This window comes from Corvus kubaryi, unplaced genomic scaffold, assembly GCF_017639235.1.
Source record: "Corvus kubaryi isolate FWS band 111438036 unplaced genomic scaffold, C.kubaryi_AGA036_p1.0 37396, whole genome shotgun sequence".
Taxonomy (NCBI): Eukaryota; Metazoa; Chordata; class Aves; order Passeriformes; family Corvidae; genus Corvus; species Corvus kubaryi.
The window spans coordinates 7,775,773-7,795,474 of NW_024581135.1; the positions used below are offsets into that span (position 1 = coordinate 7,775,773).

Genomic DNA, 19,702 nt, shown 5'->3' on the forward strand with positions numbered 1-19,702 from the left:
TATTGTAATATATGACATAATTTCATTGTGACCTTTGTCTACTACTTGGATTTATATTGCAAACTCTTGGAGTGAAGCAGAAACTTTTGTATTTTTAGTATGCAGAGAGGTGTCCTGGTTGCTACTGGAGCTCCTGGGCATGACAGGAATTAAAACCATGAAATCCTGTTTTCATCACTGTTTTAATAGGAAATTTTATAGCTTCTGAAATAACTAATCTGTATATTGGACCTAAATTTGATCTTGGAACTTAGGTTTATACATAAGTATTTGATCTTCAGGGATATTTGTGAATTTTTAATTTTTAAAAATGTTATTTATAGTGTCTCTCACTTCTCTAAGCACTACCCAAATCAAACAGTTTACCAAACTGAGTTTAACTTTTTTCCTCTTTTGGGCACAGTTATTTCTTAAGCACTGAAGATTCCCCAAGAGGAAGACAGCTGCACAGGTAAGAAGTACATGGGGCGGTGTTATCAGCTTCTTCATCCCAACATTGAAGTAATATGCTTGGGTAATCATTTATACTGTATAAAAATTAGTATGCTTGAGCTGTAACAAGGAAAGAATCATAGCTTTTCAAAATAAAAATTGCCAGTGTTTTCCATTTTCTAAAAAATGTAAAAATTTGTAACACAAAATGTTTTTACCACTTCAGTCTTCACTAGTCCTTTATCAGCATCTAAAAAGTTAAACCTAAATACAAGCATTTAACATGATTGTGTTTTAAAAGTGATCAAAGTTTTCTAAATAAAAATATCTGTAGGGTTTAATCATGTAACTTAAAGTGTGGGGGCACAGCACCTCACCTCATTCTCAGTGCCTAAACCTGAGGTTAGTGAGGTTTTCATGGTGTCCTACTGATGCTGTTCCCCACAGCACTGTGAGTTATTGCAGTGCCAGTGGTGCTTTGGGCAGCTTTTGGATCATGTCCACGTTGCCCAGTTTATGGAACAGCAGCCCAGTGAGTTTTCTGGAAACTGTTTGCATCAGGCACAAAAGGAGCCAGTGGTATTTTGGCAAGTTTGGGGGTTAAAACAAATTCTGTACTTCTGATGAGCTAATTCTTGGTTTATTGTATTTTATTCCAATGTAAAATGTTTCTGATCATTTCTTTCTCGCAGTGTATCAACAGTGGGGTCATTGAATCGTCAGTGTCTCTCGTGTAACTTCTTGAAAGAGCAGTGCACGTACTTCAGTGCAAAGTTCAGCCCCATGAACAGGCATTTTCTCCTGCACTGTAAAGGTAAGTCAAATTCATGGGGTGTAATGCTGTTTGCTTCTGAATTAATGTATTCCCTTGAGAAGGGCATTAGGCTGGAGTCTAACATTTAGCTCAGCAGTGGATTACTCAAAGTTCTGTACAGAGCCTATTCCAAGACTGCAAGTAAAGATGTTCTGTGAAACAGCTAAATAACGAGTGATGTTAGAAAGCCACTCCAATCCTGACCTTCCTGTACAAGTAAAGGACATCAACTTAAATTCACCCTAAATAAAAATCCTTCACCAAAAAATTTGGAATTTTGGTGATAATCCTGTGGGGTTTTTTGTAACAGCTTCATTATTTTATGTATTGGGATTGATCTTGTGCAACTACACCTAGTTAAAAAATGAGGGCCTGTGTTCTGTAGCAGTGTTTGTACATGTGGATGTGCAGTGTATCTGTACTCCCCCATATGTATGTGTATGTATGTATCTACCAAAAAACAGCTCTGGTTTAATCCCCAAAGACAGATCCTCTATATCAATACAATTGTAATAAATAACTCACTGTGTTTTACAGTTACCTGCCTTCCAGTAGCACTAAATGGCACCATTTGGCTTCAGAATTTCTGTATAAACAAAGACATAGAACCATCCCACACAGAGAAATTTATAACCTACACACAGGAAATAAACACTGGTGTATAAGTGATAAAAAAGGTTCAGAAAAGCATGAGAGAATCAATAATAAAGCACTTAGGTAGACCTGTTGTCCTTGAAACTTGCAAACTTTTGGACACCATCCCCCCAGTATTTTTGCATAGCTGAGGTCAGAGTGCAAAGAGTAGAGCACAATTCATCTGAAATACATATGAATAGCTCAATTTATATGCATTCGTTTTTTCTGTTTCTTTTGCAACTCTTTTTTTTTCTTTTTTCCCCACAAAAATAAAATACCTGCTGACGTGAGCATCGAATGTATCCAAACAAAGAAACTATGAATATATATTGGCTAAAATAAGGAGGTTTTTTTCAGTTTTGTTGTTTTGGGGTTGTTTTTTTGTGGAAATGCACCTACAGTACGTAGCTGATTAGAAGAAGAATATACAAACTGTGTGGTTTATACAGGGTCAAATCTGCAGCAGAAGTGATGGAGCTAATCTTGAGGTCCTTCTCTGAGTAATGAGCTACTCATGCTTTAAGCAGAGTTTTCCCTTGTGCTTGATGTAATCCCTATGGGGTAAGTCTCAGATTCCTGCAGGAGGGAGGGTTGATAAATTGGGAAGAGTTTTTTGCCTTGAATCAGCAATGTGCTAGGGCCCAAAAGCATCTTGTTATTATTTTAGCAATATTCAGCCTGTAATTTTTGACGTGTTCTTTTGATATAAAAGTGTGGATGCCAGCAGGGGGTTGTGCATGTGATTACTCACAAGCTCATGACTTTCAGTGACTTTAGCAGTTCTCTGAGCTGGGAAGGCTGTAGATCTTCCTCCCAGGATTAAACCTACACTCCACTGCGTTGCAGTAGACTACCCCGAGCTGTAGATGTTGGGCAGGGATGATAAACCACTGTCATTAAGTTTTCCTACCTCTGACATTAATCTATAGTTGCTGGCTGGGAGATTTTTCAGGGATCTTCTGTGTTTCACCAGAGCTTGGCAGGTACAGCAGCAGCGTGGCCCCGGTGTAGTGCCAGGGCCCTGGACTAGGTTGGCATTTGGCAGTATCAAAGTTGATGGCAGGATCACCACAGAAGTGGTATCAAAACCCTTCTGCTTGTAAGAGTATGAGGCAAACTGCTTCAAGGAGACAAATGGCACATCTACTGCGTGCATACACAGTCATTTTCCCACAGCAAAAAGCCTTTACCGAATTGTTACAAAAGCAATTCCCCCAGAAAAACCCTTGGGGGACTCTGAACTGATTCAATCTGTGTAAGTTTCAATTCTTCAACCTCCTGTTTACTCACAAGCACCTTTATTAGTATAGTTTTTTCTTTCTTAGTTTCCCTCAGCCAGGAGATCTCTCTCATTTTTCCAGCTGTATCCATCTCCAGAGACTCTCCTGATTGAGGAGTTATTTCTTGCCTGGTAGATGGAGGACTGGCTCCTCAGCCTCTCAGTTTTGGCAAGCACATCCTTTGCACTTATTTTCCACACTGCTTGTGGATTTTTCCTTTAGCACTTCACAAACACTGGCAAGATATTATTCTTTCTACTCAAATAAGATAGTTCACGGAGTAATTGTTCTCCCCTTTTATACAGCAGGAAATAAGCTGTGGGTTTGGGGTTAGTGAAGGAGGTCAATGGGAAATCCAAGTGCTGTGCTTACTTCTGATGCTTTGTAACACAGTGCCTGTAACACAAATATTTTTTTTTTTCCTCTGATCAGTGTTTTCATCTACTGCAATCTCCCTTTTTTCAAAATCTGTCATTATCCTTCCACCTTTAGTATGACAAATAGAGCTGGGCTGGAAAGCTGATGCTTTCCCCCTCAGAGATGGCCTTTCTTAAATAAGAATTTACAGCAAAATGACAAATTCAGAAGAAGTAAAAAGAGCTGGAAATAAAAACAAACCAAAGCTAAAGAGATATCTGGAGAAATTATCTTCTTAGAGAGCTAAGGCAGAAAGCTGTGATTTGTCAACAATCTCCCTGTAAGATTTTTGTCAATCATCCCCCTTGAGGGAGAGAATGAAATTGATAGAAATCTTCAGTGAAGGCTGTGAGTGTCATCATGCTATTTATTTCAGGTATTTGCATTTCCCTAGGCTCATGCCATAATTAATTGAGAGAGACAGTCTCTCAAAACACATAAATGAGGCTCTGTCTCTGAACTCTCAAAGGGAATTGTTTTTTTTCTCAAAAAGAGAATTGTAACTCCTAATTTCAAAGGGTCCATGCCTTCATCTGCCATGGGGTCCTCAGGGACTTCAGCTTTTCTGCATTGTTCTTCCTCACCCCATAGTCACTGAATGCTTCTAACATAAACTCTGAGGTAAAACTGAGTTTCTCACATGTAAGTTCCGTGTTGGGGGTGGAGACACAGGATTTTCTTTTGCAAGTTTAGACTGGTGGGGATCTTCAGAGCAGGGACAGCAGACTCAGCCACTTCTGAGTATGCTGAATGCTTGGTCATCCCACTTTCCCACACCACCTTGTGCATTTGCACAGTAGCTGTTGACATGAAGAATTACGCTTTTAGTTACTTAGTGCAGTAAAAATAAAGTATGTGAAATAGGATTAAACTACATCACACCTAGATGTAACTGTGATGCTGTTGGTTTTGCAGAGTTGGCATACCAAGGGAGCTTCTTAAACAGATAGTTAAGTGAAATATAATTTTTCAACACCTCTATAGCTTTTCCATAGAAAATGTAAGTTGATACTAGCATTAATTCACTTCCCAGTCAACCTAAAGTTTCTGAATGTCAAACTGCTATATTTTAAACAACGCCATTAAGTGTCTCTGTAATTTTTTTATTCATCTCTTAAAACTAAAACATGGATATTATTAAAAAAAAAAAGAATGCTCCTTCTGGGTGCAGGGTCTGAGCTGCTGAACAGGCAGAAGGCAGTGCCTGTTTCACACTTTGTTGGTCCTGTAGCCTGTGTCCTTCCCAAGAGGCGTCAGTGGAGTTCCTGCTCTGTTGAAGGGAATTGTGTGTATGGAGCTTCCAAGATCCCGTCTTGTGGGGTAACTGGTGCTCTCCTTCTTTGTCACTGAACTACGTAGTACAAACTACCCCACCCTTCCCCTGTTTTTCTTCTCTCCTCAAAACAGGACCAGGTGTTCCAGTTGTAAGCGTGCACAGGACAAGTAATACAACCAGTGAGTATATCTTATGAAATAAGTAAATTTTCTTACCATCCTTAATTTCTTTGGGGAGTGTGGGAGAGGGAAAAGTACGTACATGAAAACCAATTCATATAAAGTGCTATTAATTACCTTTTATCATCATTATTAATTACCTTTTAAAATCCACATCAGCAAATGATAAGGATAGAAGTAAATCAAATGACTAAAACTTTCCCAGATTTTCAGATATGTTTTGTACTAAGTACATGTGACTCACCTTCTGTTTACACTTGAGTAAATTGGATGGCAGCTTGGTCTTCATCCTTTTCACTTTCTTTGTGGATTATGCTGCCATTGCAGTACACCTGCTGTGTTTTTAGAGATGTTTTTAAAGTTACCATCCGATTATGTTGAAGTCAGGTACAGTCCTTGGATGATTGATCATAAAAGCTGACCTACATATGTTGGTTTAGTCATTCTCTTATATTTCTCAGAACAGCTCCACTGACATTTTCAATGATGACAAATCCAATAATAAAGGCTTTCTAGGAGGGTATTCTATACCTCTATTTGTCAAGTTTTACTCATTATTTTTTTGTATATTGAGACCAAGTCTGTTACTGTTTCCTGGCTGCTGAGGTGCTTTGTAATGGAAAACTGTCCTTCAGCAGTTGAATTTTCCTGGTGGTGCAGCAGAAGTAACAACTGTGCTGCCTCCAGCTCCACTGTTACTCCATTAGCATGGAGCTGTGAATTACAGGAATTGGGAACAACTTTTCATTCAAAGGCACTAAACCAATTCTTGCATATCCTCATTTCATGAATTGGATTATCCCCAGGATTTTTTCCCAGAATCCAGAAGTCCTGAACTGTACCTGTCTGCATCCCCTTTGTCTTGGGCCAGTCAGGATTCAGGATTCAGCCATAACAGTGGAGCTAATCTTGCATGTTGAGGTAGCACCCTGATCAATAGTGCCATGCTATGAAGTGTTAATTAATATCTGAATTTTGGTTTCCTTTTTTTTCCTTTTTTCTTTTTTTTTTTTTAATGCCACTGTTTGTGTTTGCAAAGCCCAGTGCCATGGCACACCAGGGGCAGGGAATTTTATCCAGCTCAGAAAAGGGTAGCTACTGCTCAAAAGTAAATGCATTTTAGATTTCTGTGGAGCTCCTCAGTTCTGCAAAGGCAGACTTTTGCTCTTTATTACCTGCATCTAAAGTACTATTGAGTGTGAATTACTGAAATAGAGATTTATGTGCAGCACCTTAGGGTAAAATAAAGCAGGTCAGGACAGAGGGCTGTTGTTTGTTGTAACAACAAAAAGCCAAATAATAAGAGAGATAATTTACCATGAGTGTTTCAGTGCAAGATTAGATTATCCTCTTCAATTCATAAAAGAATGATTAAGGATTATTTCAATTATCCCATCCTCAGACTATAATTATACCATTTTGGTTGACTGCCCAGAACAAGCATTCTCCTCAGATTATCTGTTTTGGCCCTAAGTGAAGTGTTTATTATTTAATTAAAAAATCTAAATTTTGGAAGCAAGATCGGTAATTTGAGCTAAAAAAAGGGGAAAAAAAGAACAAATTAGCCATTCTTTCCTGTGCAAAAGGGTTATTTCAAATTAGTCTGCAGCTTTAAACCAAGCTGATGCTCTTGCTCTTGGTTGAAGTGCAGAAGACAAATAAGGACACGCAGTGACCACATTTAGCTGTGCTGGCTAAGTAATGCCTTGGAGTAGGTAATATTGGGGAAAAGGATGCCTGCATGAGGGTTAGGATGTTTCCCAGCAGAGCAGCCTCGTGGTGCAACAGCTGCTGTTAGGATTTGTCAGGGATGCTGATATTCATGTGAATCATCATCTCTGATTCATCAGAGATTTCATTGGTAGTGCTTAATGAAAACAAAGCCTGCCAAAGCCAAAAAAATGAACTGGATGTGTATCTTTTTCAGTTGAAAAGTAGTTGCATTATTTTAAAAGTATTTATAGAAGGAATTAATTTACAAGATTAATTGCAGGATTAATTTGCAAGATCATTGCACACTTCTCTCTTTTTCTTTATTTTTTTTTTGCATCTTGATGTATCTCTGGTGTGATGATTCTCTATGCCTTTCAACATGGTTTTTCTTCCTGTTTTGTAGAGTTTTATATTTTGGAAAGTAACCCTGTGTTGAAAGAAGTTGTTTTTAAGAAAAAGAATTACAAGACTGAAATCAAAATGCTTCACATTGAGGATTACGGTAAATCTGGCAAAATGTTACTTTAAGAAGCCAAAGGCTTTCTTTCAATGTTACTGTTTTTCATCTGTGTAACTACCAGCCTTTAATGTTTTGCTCTTTTCTTAAAAGAATTCCCTTTACAGTTGTCACTGCCAAAAGATTTCACGGATCGAAACCAGTATGCCCTCCTATTAATAATGTAAGTATCTGTGTAGAATCACTCAAAATAATAAAAAAGTGCTTCATGGAAAATATTTAAATCTGAAATTAGATTTATTTTTTTTTAACCTTTCGTAGGAAAAATATCTCATTGATTTGAGTTGAGAAATCAAAAAGCTTGTTCTTGGGAAGACTTTGTGGCAGGAGCTGTCTGGTAGAGATGCCTGGGGTTTTCTTGAGCTAGTCAAACCTAGCTGTGCTTTGCTGTGCTTTCATGGACGGGAGGCACTGGCGTTTCTGATGGTGTAGCTTCGAGTCATCCCGCAGTGTTTCCTGGACCCTTACTGATCCTGCCCACAGAGCATCTCACTCAGAGCATGTGCTCTCCTTTTTCATCCTTCAGAGGAATGAGTAGAACTTCCAGGAGGGGTACAGTTGAGATGCATAAAGCAAAACTGCTTTTAGGAGCACCAGAATGAAGAAAAAATTACTTTTGATCATCAGTGGTTGAAGGCATGATAGACATGATCCAAAGCCGGTTGATTTTTGTAGAAAACCTTTGTAAGGGGGATGGTATTCCTTGGAAACCTGTGCTGCTCTTTTAAAAGGAGATGGGGTGCATGTTTCTTGCAGGGTGAGTCAGCCTTAAAGCTGTGTAACAGAGGAAAAAAATAGAGTTATGAATGTGCTTGAAGCCTACCTGGGAAAAGTAGTGAGGGCCAGCTCAGGGCATCACTCCTTTCTCCAGACTCAGCATGGGTGGAGAGAGTTTTGCTGGACCTACAGAGCTTCTTTCAGTCCCAGCTGGAAAGAATTCATGTGAATTTCAGTAACAGGAGTGTAAGAGTGCCCTGCTAAATTCATGAAATTATCCCATTACTGAGCTGTGTCACCTGGAGCAGATCTCCGCTCAGTGACAGCACAGATCCTTATTGTTGGATGTGAGGTGTTTACAGACTTGAGTTGCTGAATGATCCCAAATTCCTCTGCTCAGATCAGATAACAGGACAGAAAGGCATAAACCTGCTTATTTTTAAGCCCAGTTTGTGTTTGAAAACTCAGAATTTTCAGTTGTAATTATCTGCAGTTGTGGAAGCTCTCTGCTTTAATTGGCTGACAAACATATTTTTCTTTCCTTGTGAAGAAGCAGGGCACATGGATTTTATTTCATCTTTGCTGCATTTCCTGGCATGATCTTGGAGGCATGATTATATTTTAAGCAGCTCTTACACGAGTGCCAAAGGCAAACTGACTCTGTGAATTGACCCCAGCAGCACTGCAGGGACTTGCAAACACTTGTGCTTATTCCTATTTCTGAGAGCAAGGAAACCAAAGGTGTTAGCAGTGCAACGCTTCCCTTTTCAAGTAGCCTAGTAAATACATAATCTGCCATATACACTTGTGGTAAAATATGGGGTTATAAACTCATGTAGAACCTAGAGAAGACAGAAGGGAAAGATCAGAAACCTGAGAAGTCCAAAGCCAGAAATCACAGGAAAAAAAAAAAAGCTAAAGAAAATACTATTTTGAAATGTTTTGAGATATCAAGAGTTTAAAGATCTGAGAACAGTATTGAGGCAAGGTCTGAATTTAAATTTACCAAAGTTGTCAGTACCCAGTGAGCAAATAATGTGGCCAAGTCACAATGTATGGATCTGTTTTATAATTGTTTTACTTTTTTATGATAAACATGGGGGATAAAAAGGAAATTCATCAACTTATGAATACAGATTATTGTATCTACATTTATAGTATGAAGACTTTGGGTCTTTTAGGTCAGATCCATACCTTTGCAATACTCACTTCTCAATGTTAGCTTCAGCAGGGGTTATTTTTAGAAAACCCTGTACACTAATGAAAGTATGAAACTGAAGATTTCAAATCTGCCCTGGCTCATGTAGCATGTTTTGTGTCCTCCTCTTCCCTGGAAGAGAAAGGAGTTATATTAAGCTGTATTTCTTCAGCAGCTTTTTACAGACTTAAAACTAAGGTTGCCAGCAAGCCGTTTTTCTATTAAAGATGTCCCCAAATGAAATATAAAACTGCAAACTGTCACAAAGTTATGGGAGGTTCCCTTGTGGGATGATTATTTGAGCCTAATAAATTCTGCCTAGCTCTTGAGAAAGAATGATTGGATATCTGTGGGTGTATAGGGGGTAATTCCTTGACCCACAGAGCTCCAAACTGACATCCTAAGGTTTATTTCATGATCAGAAGTACTACTTTCAAAGAAAAAAAGAAAAGTATTCAGGTCCAAGGAGAACATGTAGCTTTTATAGGGAACACTGATTAGTTGTGCAGATGATATCATTTCCCAGATACTTGACTTTTCTGAGTCCCAGAGTGGTACTGTTGGGACTGATGGAGAAACACCCTGTTCCTTCTGCCAGCAGTGTTAGATGAGAATTAGTGGCTGATAACAAGCGCTGTGTTTCCTACTGTTCAGCTGCCCCTGCTTTCTTTCTTACATTCTCAGCCATGATATGATTATCATTGTATTCCAGTTGTTGAGAGAAAAACCTTTGAAAATGTATGCTTACCAATGTCGTTGGTAAGAATGTTGGTTTAATTGTATGTCCATTTTCTTTTGGAAAGGAGATTCTATGAAACATCTTGATCCAGGCAATATGCACTTAGAAATACAAAACCAGAAGATATAAGAACAGAAAAGTGGAGTATTAGCAGAGAAGTGGGGTTTGCTTTCCATCTCAGTAGCAGTGCAGTTTGAAGAGGGAAAAGAGAAAAGAGGGAGGGAGGGAGGAAGGAGGGCAGTGGGTGACTTTATGATGGGGATGAAGTTTGGTGTAATCTGTTATTTGGGTTTTTTCAAATCACTGAAAGCTAGCAGCCACTTCAAAGCTGTGTGACTGTCATAAGGCTTCTGTATTCATGCAAGGATGTCTGCAGGTAAATTTGAACTTCCAGAACGTGGTCCCCAGATGCCTGAGTGTAAAGGCTGAATTGTGGAAGGAAGCTTGTACCAGTGGAATGCAGTCCTGGTGTGAAACCGGGGTGTGAACTGAGTACAGTTCCATGTAGACACAAGCTCAGCGTAAGGACCAGGACCTGATTATCCTGTAAACTTCAGCATAAAGATTGTGTGAACATTTATCCATTAGCAGCTGCAAAGCAAGCTGCAGTGCTCAAAGAGTAGTTCATTGTATTGCTGTGTTAAAATTTATGTCCATCTGGATGGCTGGATATTTAACAGATCTCATACAGAAACCAGTTATGTTGGTTGGCACTATTTTTCTTTCCAGAATTGTGATGAGTAGCCCATAAAATGTTAAATAGATTAAAATACTTTCCTTTCTTGCATTTGTTCTCCTAAATCACTGATAATGTTTCACACTCAGTTTCCTTCTGATGTAATACACACAGTGTAGCTGTATATTAGAGAGCTGCACAGTAATTGCCTGAAAAAGTGATTACCACCTCTTTTCTATATAATTAAGATCAAAGTTTAAATTTCTGATCCTTGACTTCCTCATTATGGTTCACCTTACTCATTAAAAAAGTTGGAAGATACACTTCTTGGTAACACACAGGAAACGATTAAGTAAAGACTTTGGCATTTAACCTGGGTAATAAAATCAGAGTTGATAATCATTCTTTATTTTGCTTTGATCGTAATTAGCCTCATTCCTTCAGATGAGTAGATAATGTATCTTAAATATCAGTATCTATTATTTAACACCATTTAAAGTTGTCCAATATGTAAGTGGATATTGTAAAACTGAATCAGTGGAAAGATTGTCCTGATATTTGAGGGGGGGAAAAAACCTGAGTATTCTTCAAAGGAGCAGTGAATTGTCTCCAAGAGGTTCCTGTTCGTTTATTTGTTTACTTGTTTTCTTACATTTTGGTCATAAGCAGGAGTTGGTTTACCTGATTTTGAACTGATGAAAGTTTTAGGCCTTGCACAGACAATCAAACCTGTTTATGCCCTCGGTGAATGCACTCTCAGGACTGATAGCAAGACAAGACAGTAGGGTTGAAAAGTGAACGTTTTTTGCAGCTTCAAGAACAAGCTGTTAAAAGACCAGAAGAAATATAGAGAGGCATAATGCAAGTTTTGGGAAATACTCAAGATCTGAGGCACAGTAACACTGTCAATTAACAGCTGTCTTGTGTACCTTTGCACTTGTAAAGGATATTACTCATTTTAACTGTCAGGAGAAGGAACAGTGTAAAAATGTCTGGTAGATTCCACTACTTGATTGCAATATGCTTGTATGGGGGACATCCCTGAAATCCCTTTTGTTTGGCCAGGTTTTCCTCTGTAAAACTGCTGCAAAGTTTACTATTTAGGGGGTCCCTAAGTCATGTGAATGATTCATTAATTGCTTTGCCAGCCATCCACCTCCTGCCTGTATTCATCCTGCCCCTGTGGAGCAAGCCAGTGTTTCACCGACCCTTTGTGTTTCTCTTACATAAAAGTATTTGATGGAGAGTCTTTTCTTTTTTTCTCTTTTAGATTTTCTTCCCCATTCTTTGAACTTTGTAATGTTTCTCAAGGCCTAGAGGAGGATTCATTTAGCTTAGTCTAAAAGATGAATAGACTGGAGGCTCATTCCAACTGTTTCATTGGCAGTAGCAGTCCTGGTTCTATGGGCAGTGATGGATCTGCTCTCTCCCTTCAGTCTTGTCCACACAAAAGTCTTGGGGAATCATTGAGATCCGTCCTCTTTCAGCTTCCCCTACTCCCACTTCCCCCACATATACAGCAATACATATCTTACTAAGCACTAATAAAGTGCTCATTTAATCTTCTGTAGAAAAACAAAAGGAGATTCAAAACTTCACCTCCTTTTCTCATTACAGGGTTACATCTCTCGTTCTCAAAATTGTATTTTTAAAGTCTTCAGCCTCAAGGGTTTTAGAAAGATATTTTAAGAATAACAGTTTTATTTTATTATGCTGTGTGCTTCAGTCCTGCCTATCACGTTTTCTACCCTCATAATGGAATCTCTTCTGGTGATGAGTTTTAATTTGTGTGGCCATATTGCAGGGAGGAGATGGAAACACACAGTCTGTCTTTAGCTGCGGTCTGATATGTCTGAACAGGGCATATGAACAGAGAGAAAAACTTTTTTTCTTTCTCAATGTTTGAGGCTATTTGAGGCTCTCGGATTTTTGACCAGTAATGGTGGGTGTGCTTGGAAACTGATTTTCGTGAAATCTGAGAAGGAAATGTATTTTACTATTGCACCAGTTTTGCAAAACAATCTTTCCCCACTCAGTTTCACCATAAAAAAAAAAGAGGATATTTGTTTTTTTAGATTTTATTCTTTGGTTTTTAGCCTTTCTCACGTATTTGCTGTCCAGTTACCTTTTCCATATGTTGCACCAAATCCACAGTTTTGCAGAAATGAAAAGACATACACTGGAGATTAAGCAGGGATGACAGCAGTTATTTGCCATGCATCTTTTAAAATTGTCTTCCCCCCCCCGCTTGGTCAGTCCTATAACTTCTAAAATTCCTATTCAAAATCTTGTCACTTGGTTTTCTAATGATGCGAAATATGGAACAGATTTTGCTGCAGCCATGCTAGCAGAGGAGTATTGCTCAGAGTACAGCAGCTTCTCTGCTAACACTGCATTATTCCCTATAGGCTGTAACTCAAGTCATGAACAGAGACTTCAGTTTAAGCTTTTGGTTATAGAATCTGGAAGAACAGGTTTGCCTCTTTTCAGCAATATATAAACTTATAATGAGCTGCCCCTTTTTCCAGTCAGTCTGAGATGTGTGTGACTGACTTGCAAGAAGCACACAAACCCCCCACTGAGCTGTTGATATTGGTGTATTGTTGATGGTTTCTGCCTGTTTAAGCAGTACCACGATGCTGAACGTCAGCAGTATGCCCAAGCCATCAGCAGCTGTGCTGCCACAGTGGAATCACAGTGTAGTTGCTGTCAAAGACACACTGGGCGGCTCTGAACCTTGAAAGTCAGGAGTGAAAAAAAGGAAAATGCAAGCGCTGTCACTTGTGTGGAAGAAAAATGAATCAGAAAGAACCAGGCATAGTCTTCATTTGGATCATCTGCTCTCGTTTGAGCATCTGGAGATGATGCTCCTTTAGGAGCCCCTGAGGATGTTGAAGAGCCTGTAGCTTTGTTTGCCCTTTTGGTGATGGCTTTGATTTTGCTGTAGTGCTTTGGCTGGCCCATGATTCCCTCAGGGCCATCCATACTTGGGTGGGAAGACTTTTGTATGTGCATTACACCTAAGCATCAATGGCACGGACTTTCTTCCAGGCTTACTAGTGGGGTCAAAAAATAATTCTGTGAAGAGTGTACCACTGAGCAACAGTTAATTATAATTAGGCTGTGGGTAGTGATAAGCATAAATCACAACCTGACCTTTGAGATGGCTGTAAAAGCAAGACAAACTTCCCAAATCAGGCTGTGCATGTTACTGCACTGTAGGACCAGCCTTGCTTTGCTACAGAGCCCTCAGGATGATGTTCAGATTTGTGTAAAGGATAAGAATTTTGCAGAAGCCCCCACATAAAAGGGTAAGAATGGGGCCTAAAGGGTGATTAGAATATATGCTGTCTCTCTCTGGAGGACAGAAGCATACCTCAGATACTCAGCATCATTTTATAGTGGCTGCTGAAGAGTAAAGAGATCTTTTGGTGCTAATGGGAATTTTGCTATGGACCTCAATGGAAATAGCTTTAAATGCCTATCACAGACTACTTATATGGACATTCTTGAAATAAACTAACCACTGGAAAATTGCTTCCAAAAGCAATACATCAAACAACCCATCATGCAGGGCTGGATGATGTGTAGTGTTTAAAGTCTGAGCCCAAAAGTAGCCCAGCTATGACCTCCTAAAAGGAGCTTGAGAAACCATCACTGTCAGTTCGCACCCACTGAGAAACTTGCTGAGGTTCTGTTTGTTTTTCCTTTTTAATAGAAGAAATTCTCTAAGGGTATCACCTTTGATTTAAAACACTTTTTGGTGTTAGCACTTTCTGGCTTAGAGAAAAGCTTATAAATGTAATGGTTCTTCTCCTATTCCTAAGTGTCTAGAAATACAACATATATATATATATCTGTATACACCAGATGTATGTATAACTTAGATATAGAACATGTATAAATCCAATGTGAACAGTGTATTAGTTTTGTTCTCATATTTGATGGGAGGGAAGGAGGCTGACTCATGATATTTTCACTTGTGTGGAATGTGTTAATCTGTTGAAAAGTTACCTAGTCACACATGGATATTTCTGGCATATTATTGTGCAAAGTTGGAAGAATTTACAAATAATTGTAACTGATCTGAGGCTCCTATTATTGGAAGTAATGATAAATACTTTGTGAAAACATCTGTGTCAATGTGTAGTGCTTCTGAAAAGCTTGCTCTGTGCAATGAGCAGAAATTGGAAGTATTGTTCTGCTCCTTATTGCAAATAATAATGATTATATACTTCCTGAATCATGTGTTTTCTGCAGAGCTCACTTGACAGTATTTCCAAACTCATTGCTTCACATTGTTAGCAATCAGTGTAATCACAACTGAATTGATTAAACACACCAAAAAAATGCCCTTCTTTTCTTTCTGTAAACCAAGTATAAACCTGATGCACAAGATAATGTAAATCAAGCATAACGTGTTGTGGGTGAGTCTGTAACCAAGTAATCCTGATTTCAGTACATGATATAGCAACTAAATAGATAGATCTGACTGAATTTGAGAACACATGTGTTCATTATATGCTTGCTAATTAACTGAGTGATTACCTTGAGGATGGTCTGTGTTATCCGCAGCCAAAGCCAGATACTGAATCAGCACGTTATTGTATATAAAAGACAATACTTAGTGTAGGAGATTTTGTCTCTTTCTTCCCCAGGGTTTACCTAAGTCTATTTGGCAAAATAATAATTTCTGTCTTCATCTTTCATTCACCTTAGACAGGATTTTCCCACAGACCATCCAATTTAATTTCCATACAGCCAGCACAGACACTTTTACATTTTAATTTGCATTCTATTCTGGCAGATGCAGCCGGCATAGAACTATTTTGCATTTTGTACAACTTCATGGTAGCCTGCTCTTTTATTCTGTGTTTATCTTGGGGGAAAATAATGACAAACTTCCCTTTTAAAACTGACATTTTATTTTCTTTGTAAGGAAAATAGTGTATTTGACTTCAATGGAAAATCTTACTGTTTTTCTAGAAACTGCATTCTCCAATTCTATTTCACCTTTTGTGGTGTAAACCACCTTTTTTTTTTTTGGTCATAAAATAGACTTATCACTCCTGCCTGCATCCATTTCTTGCTATGAATTTGGATGGAGAAAATACAATTTTCTCTAGTGTATACTTTAGTCTTCTTTGTACTCTATTTCAAAAAATCCATTCAAGGATACAATAATGCAATTATTTTTGTTTTCTAAGATGACATCCTTCTTAATAGTATTATATATCCTACAGAATGGTAATCAGGGTGCTGAATGAATTTACCTTTTTGTGTGTTCAGAGCGACTTTACAAATTCTGCATGAGCCTTCTCAGAGCTGAGCTAGCCATTAGTGATTATGTTTGGGGTTTTTTCTTCACTTTATTATAAGCAGCACGAACTGCTTTAATTTTCTGTGTCCTTCAACAAAGTGTATTCAGGTATTGGCAGCCCCGCAGCATAGTGGTTATAAAGTTAAAGAAATTATTTTGCTGCAGGGCTTGCAGCTCTAATGGGATGGTATTGATGGAAGTGACAGTAGCTCAGCAGGGTTGCATAACCGACTGAACTCTGCCACGCAGGTTAAATGAAATATCAGAGCTCGGCACAGTGCATCACATTGTCAATAGTCTTCGTTTGTGTCTGGTGTGTTGGTATTTGCAGTGATGAAGCTCCAGGCAGCCAGTTGGTTACAGATAAGTTTCACATTGACTGGGACTCAGTGCTTGTCAACTCTGATAATGTCATCGTAGCTCGATTCGATGGCAGAGGGAGTGGATTTCAAGGCCTCAAGATCCTACAGGAGGTCCACCGCTGCTTAGGATCAGTGGAAGTGAAGGACCAAATAGCAGCCGTAGAGTACGTATGTGCAAACTCTTCTCTTTCACCCTGCCTCCACCTGGATGAATGAGCATTTGAACTAAAACTGCCCAGACTGTTTTCTCTGCATTGTTCATGTTTGTTTCTTAATGCAGTTGCAAATTTTGAAACCACAATTCTTCCATTACAAACAGCAAATAAAAAATCAAAGAGGTGTTTTGGGGGCTTTTTCTGTGTTGGTGTTTCTCTTTGATAAAGCTGTCCTGCTCTGTGCAGTCTAAATATGCCACCTGAGCTAAGTCATATTTGTATATATTCTGTAGGTAAATCTCTTGCTGTGCACATTAACGTTTAAATGCATTTGTGTTACAATATTTTAGGTCTGTACCATAGGATACTGCTCTCATTTCCACCACAGAGTTCCAGAGTAATCACACAAAACAAATGGAGTTTTAATGGTGTAAATGAGAGCAAAATTTGGGCAAATGCCTTTTATTTCTCATTTACATTATCATTCGCAGACTGATATAAGTCTCCTAGCTGCAGAAAAGAGTACTTTCCATCTGTGAAGTAATCATGTGTAGCTTTGACAACACTCCTTACTCAGGGTGTACGTGTCAGAATGCCTCATACCAAGGTCTGGATGGATTTTTTCTGGGTTTTCCAAGGGAAAGACAGATTTTAAGTCAGATATTTTTTCTCCTTCTTTTGAAAGGGGTTGATGCTTCAACCATTCCATGGATAGGAAGATGTGTCTGATATTTCCCCTCAGGTTATTCTGTCTTTTCTGTATAAAATTCACCCTAGAGGATTAATGGCCTCGATGAGAGAATTAATTATTTGTATATTTATCTAGATTCAAGAACGTCCATTCATTTTATCTTCCTTTAGCTGGTGCTAGGCATATGGTCAAAGCCAGTCATTTAAGCTCTAGTGAGTGGAAAATCCTGGCATTTCTGAAGAGTGATCCTCCCCAGACTGAGAGAAGTTTCCATCATGTGTAGGAATGCTAAAGGGTATCTCTCTTCTCTCCATTAGCTGAAAAACAGATGTAAAGGGATAATTTAGACAGGATGCTTAAATTCGGATATCTAAATTAGGTGAGATGGGCCAAACACCAACTGTTTGCCTTATAAAAAAAGGAATTAGGAAGTAAATCACATTTCCCAGTGCAGTACTACTTATATGGATGTAATTTCTTCTTCTACCTGATCTGCATGTATGACAGTTCCTTAATGCACAAGTAATGTTCTTTACATACTATATTCAGGAAGTAAAATCCACCATTTTACTTTGCAAAAATTAAAAAAGAAACTTTTTTTTCCTTTCAGATCACTTTTGAAACAGCCCTTCATTGATCCTAAGAGACTGGGCATATTTGGAAAGGTAATGTGCAGAAATAGCAGGATATATCATCATGATTCTTTAAGAAAGTACTTTCAGTTCATAAATATGTTTCTCTATTTTCTGAAGACAATTTCAGTTACTAAAATAGGGGAAAAAAACCATCTATAGTTTACTGTCTGTTCTGTACAGTATTTTTTCTCAGAACGGGTATTGAAGTCAATAAAATCAGTTTTATGGTATTACACTATTTGCATTTCGTAATCTGAAGGGAAAAGTATTTTTTAAAAATTCTGCTTTCTTTAGAAATTTTTAATAGGGACTTGTTTTTTGTGAAAGCTTGTTTCTTACAGTTTTATATTTGGGCTGCAGTTAAATTGACAATGTTGTCCTATAAAACACAGGTTTTATATCTGAATCTTTTACTGACCCCTGAGCTTAGCTGAGCACCTACCCTGTGTTACTCTCAGCAAGCTCCTTGTTGCACCAGTGAGAAATCTTGCCTTAGCTATTTTATCAGCTGTGTGCATGTCATTGCCCCTAGCATGAGACACAACAGGGCAAAGGCTCGACTTTTAGTATCAAGCTAAACATCATTTTACTGATGTCTATTAAAAAGCAGCAATTAGAAACACCACACAACTTCTGCATCATCTATGAACTGGCATGCACAACCTTTTAAATTTTTTTAAGTTTTCTTATTTAAAATGAAGCTGTTTTGTGTTTTTGAGCTCAAAGCAATAACAAACCGTGATCAAGTGCCCCCCAATCATCGCTTTTAAGAGCAGCATGTGTTTCACCATTAAGTGCCTTAGTTGCCATTCCCACTCTGCTTCTGAGTTGCTGCACAGCCTCAGGCAAGTCATTTAACCTGCCTGTCTCAGTCTGTCTGGATGCAGGATGAGGAGATTGACATTTACCTCCTGCATGGTAGCATTTTGAGGACTGGCTAATGTTAGTGACTGCTGTTAGCATTTCATATGAACATGACCTTCCTCAAAGATCTGAGCTCTTGCTGCATACCTTGAGCTGAAGAAACCATCACTGCAAGAATTTCAGGCAGGTCAAAAGCAGTATTTGGGTTGTAGGGGGGCAACCAGAGATTTTCCAGCTGAGGATGTGCAAGCAGGGCCAATTTCATCCACCAGGTGATCATGGCACACATTTCTATTCAGGTTTTAATGCCTGTTACCAGTGTATATGAAAGACACATGTATAGAAGCATCAAAAATTCTCTATATCCTCTTCCCAAATGATTGAAAAAACTTTTTGTGGATTGAAATCCCTAAGCATCCACAATTGCTTGGTTTTGACTTCAGAAGTTCTTTTCATTGCTACTTGAAAATTCCCGCTTGTTTTCTGACAGAGATTCATCAGTACCTTTTTTCCTAAGAGTGATGTGATGAGCCAGTTACTGAAGAGCATGCATGTTACCACGGCTTACATGTCTGCCAAGGCCTACCCCCAATTTTCTTTTCTTGCATGAAATATCATTGAATACCATGTTCCTGCATTTATTTTCTGAGAGAAGTGTTGAGGAGGGAAGAGCGAGAAATTCAATAAGCTTTCAACACTGCTTTGAATTCAGGGAAATTTCTTCTTTCCAAGTTAACATTTCAGAGTTGTTTTTTTACTGTCAAAAGAAAAAAAAAATCATAAAATTTAAAAGTCAGTTTTATAATTAATGATAAAGCCTGTTTAACAGTTTCTTTGGGTTAATTGTATTTTCCTCCACTTTGCTTGTTTTAGAGTCAATTATAAATCTACTTTAAAACTAATTTCTTTTTTATCACGTACAAGAACGTGATAGGGAAACATTTTTTTTTCTTTCTATGCATTAAATTGCCTTACTGATGAAAACAGAATATGCACTTTGCTTGAAAAGAAGCTGACTTTGGAATGGCTTAATGCTGATCTCATAAAGCTGGACTTATGCACACTTTCAGGGAGCTCTTTA

General features: G+C 38.4%; 1 protein-coding gene across 3 annotated transcripts in view; it reads left to right on the forward strand.

Annotated features, from left to right (window-relative positions):
* DPP10 (dipeptidyl peptidase like 10) overlaps positions 1-19,702 on the forward strand; it is a 454,002-nt gene that overhangs the window by 426,349 nt on the left and 7,951 nt on the right. For 2 of the 3 annotated variants that reach the window (XM_042040820.1, XM_042040819.1), the window contains exons 15-21: positions 404-451; positions 1,125-1,246; positions 4,987-5,034; positions 7,151-7,249; positions 7,358-7,427; positions 16,246-16,440; positions 17,733-17,787. In XM_042040820.1, coding sequence (XP_041896754.1) covers positions 404-451; positions 1,125-1,246; positions 4,987-5,034; positions 7,151-7,249; positions 7,358-7,427; positions 16,246-16,440; positions 17,733-17,787 — 637 coding nt within the window. The remainder of the gene's footprint in view (positions 1-403; positions 452-1,124; positions 1,247-4,986; positions 5,035-7,150; positions 7,250-7,357; positions 7,428-16,245; positions 16,441-17,732; positions 17,788-19,702) is intronic. The other variant, XM_042040821.1, reaches the window with a different exon arrangement.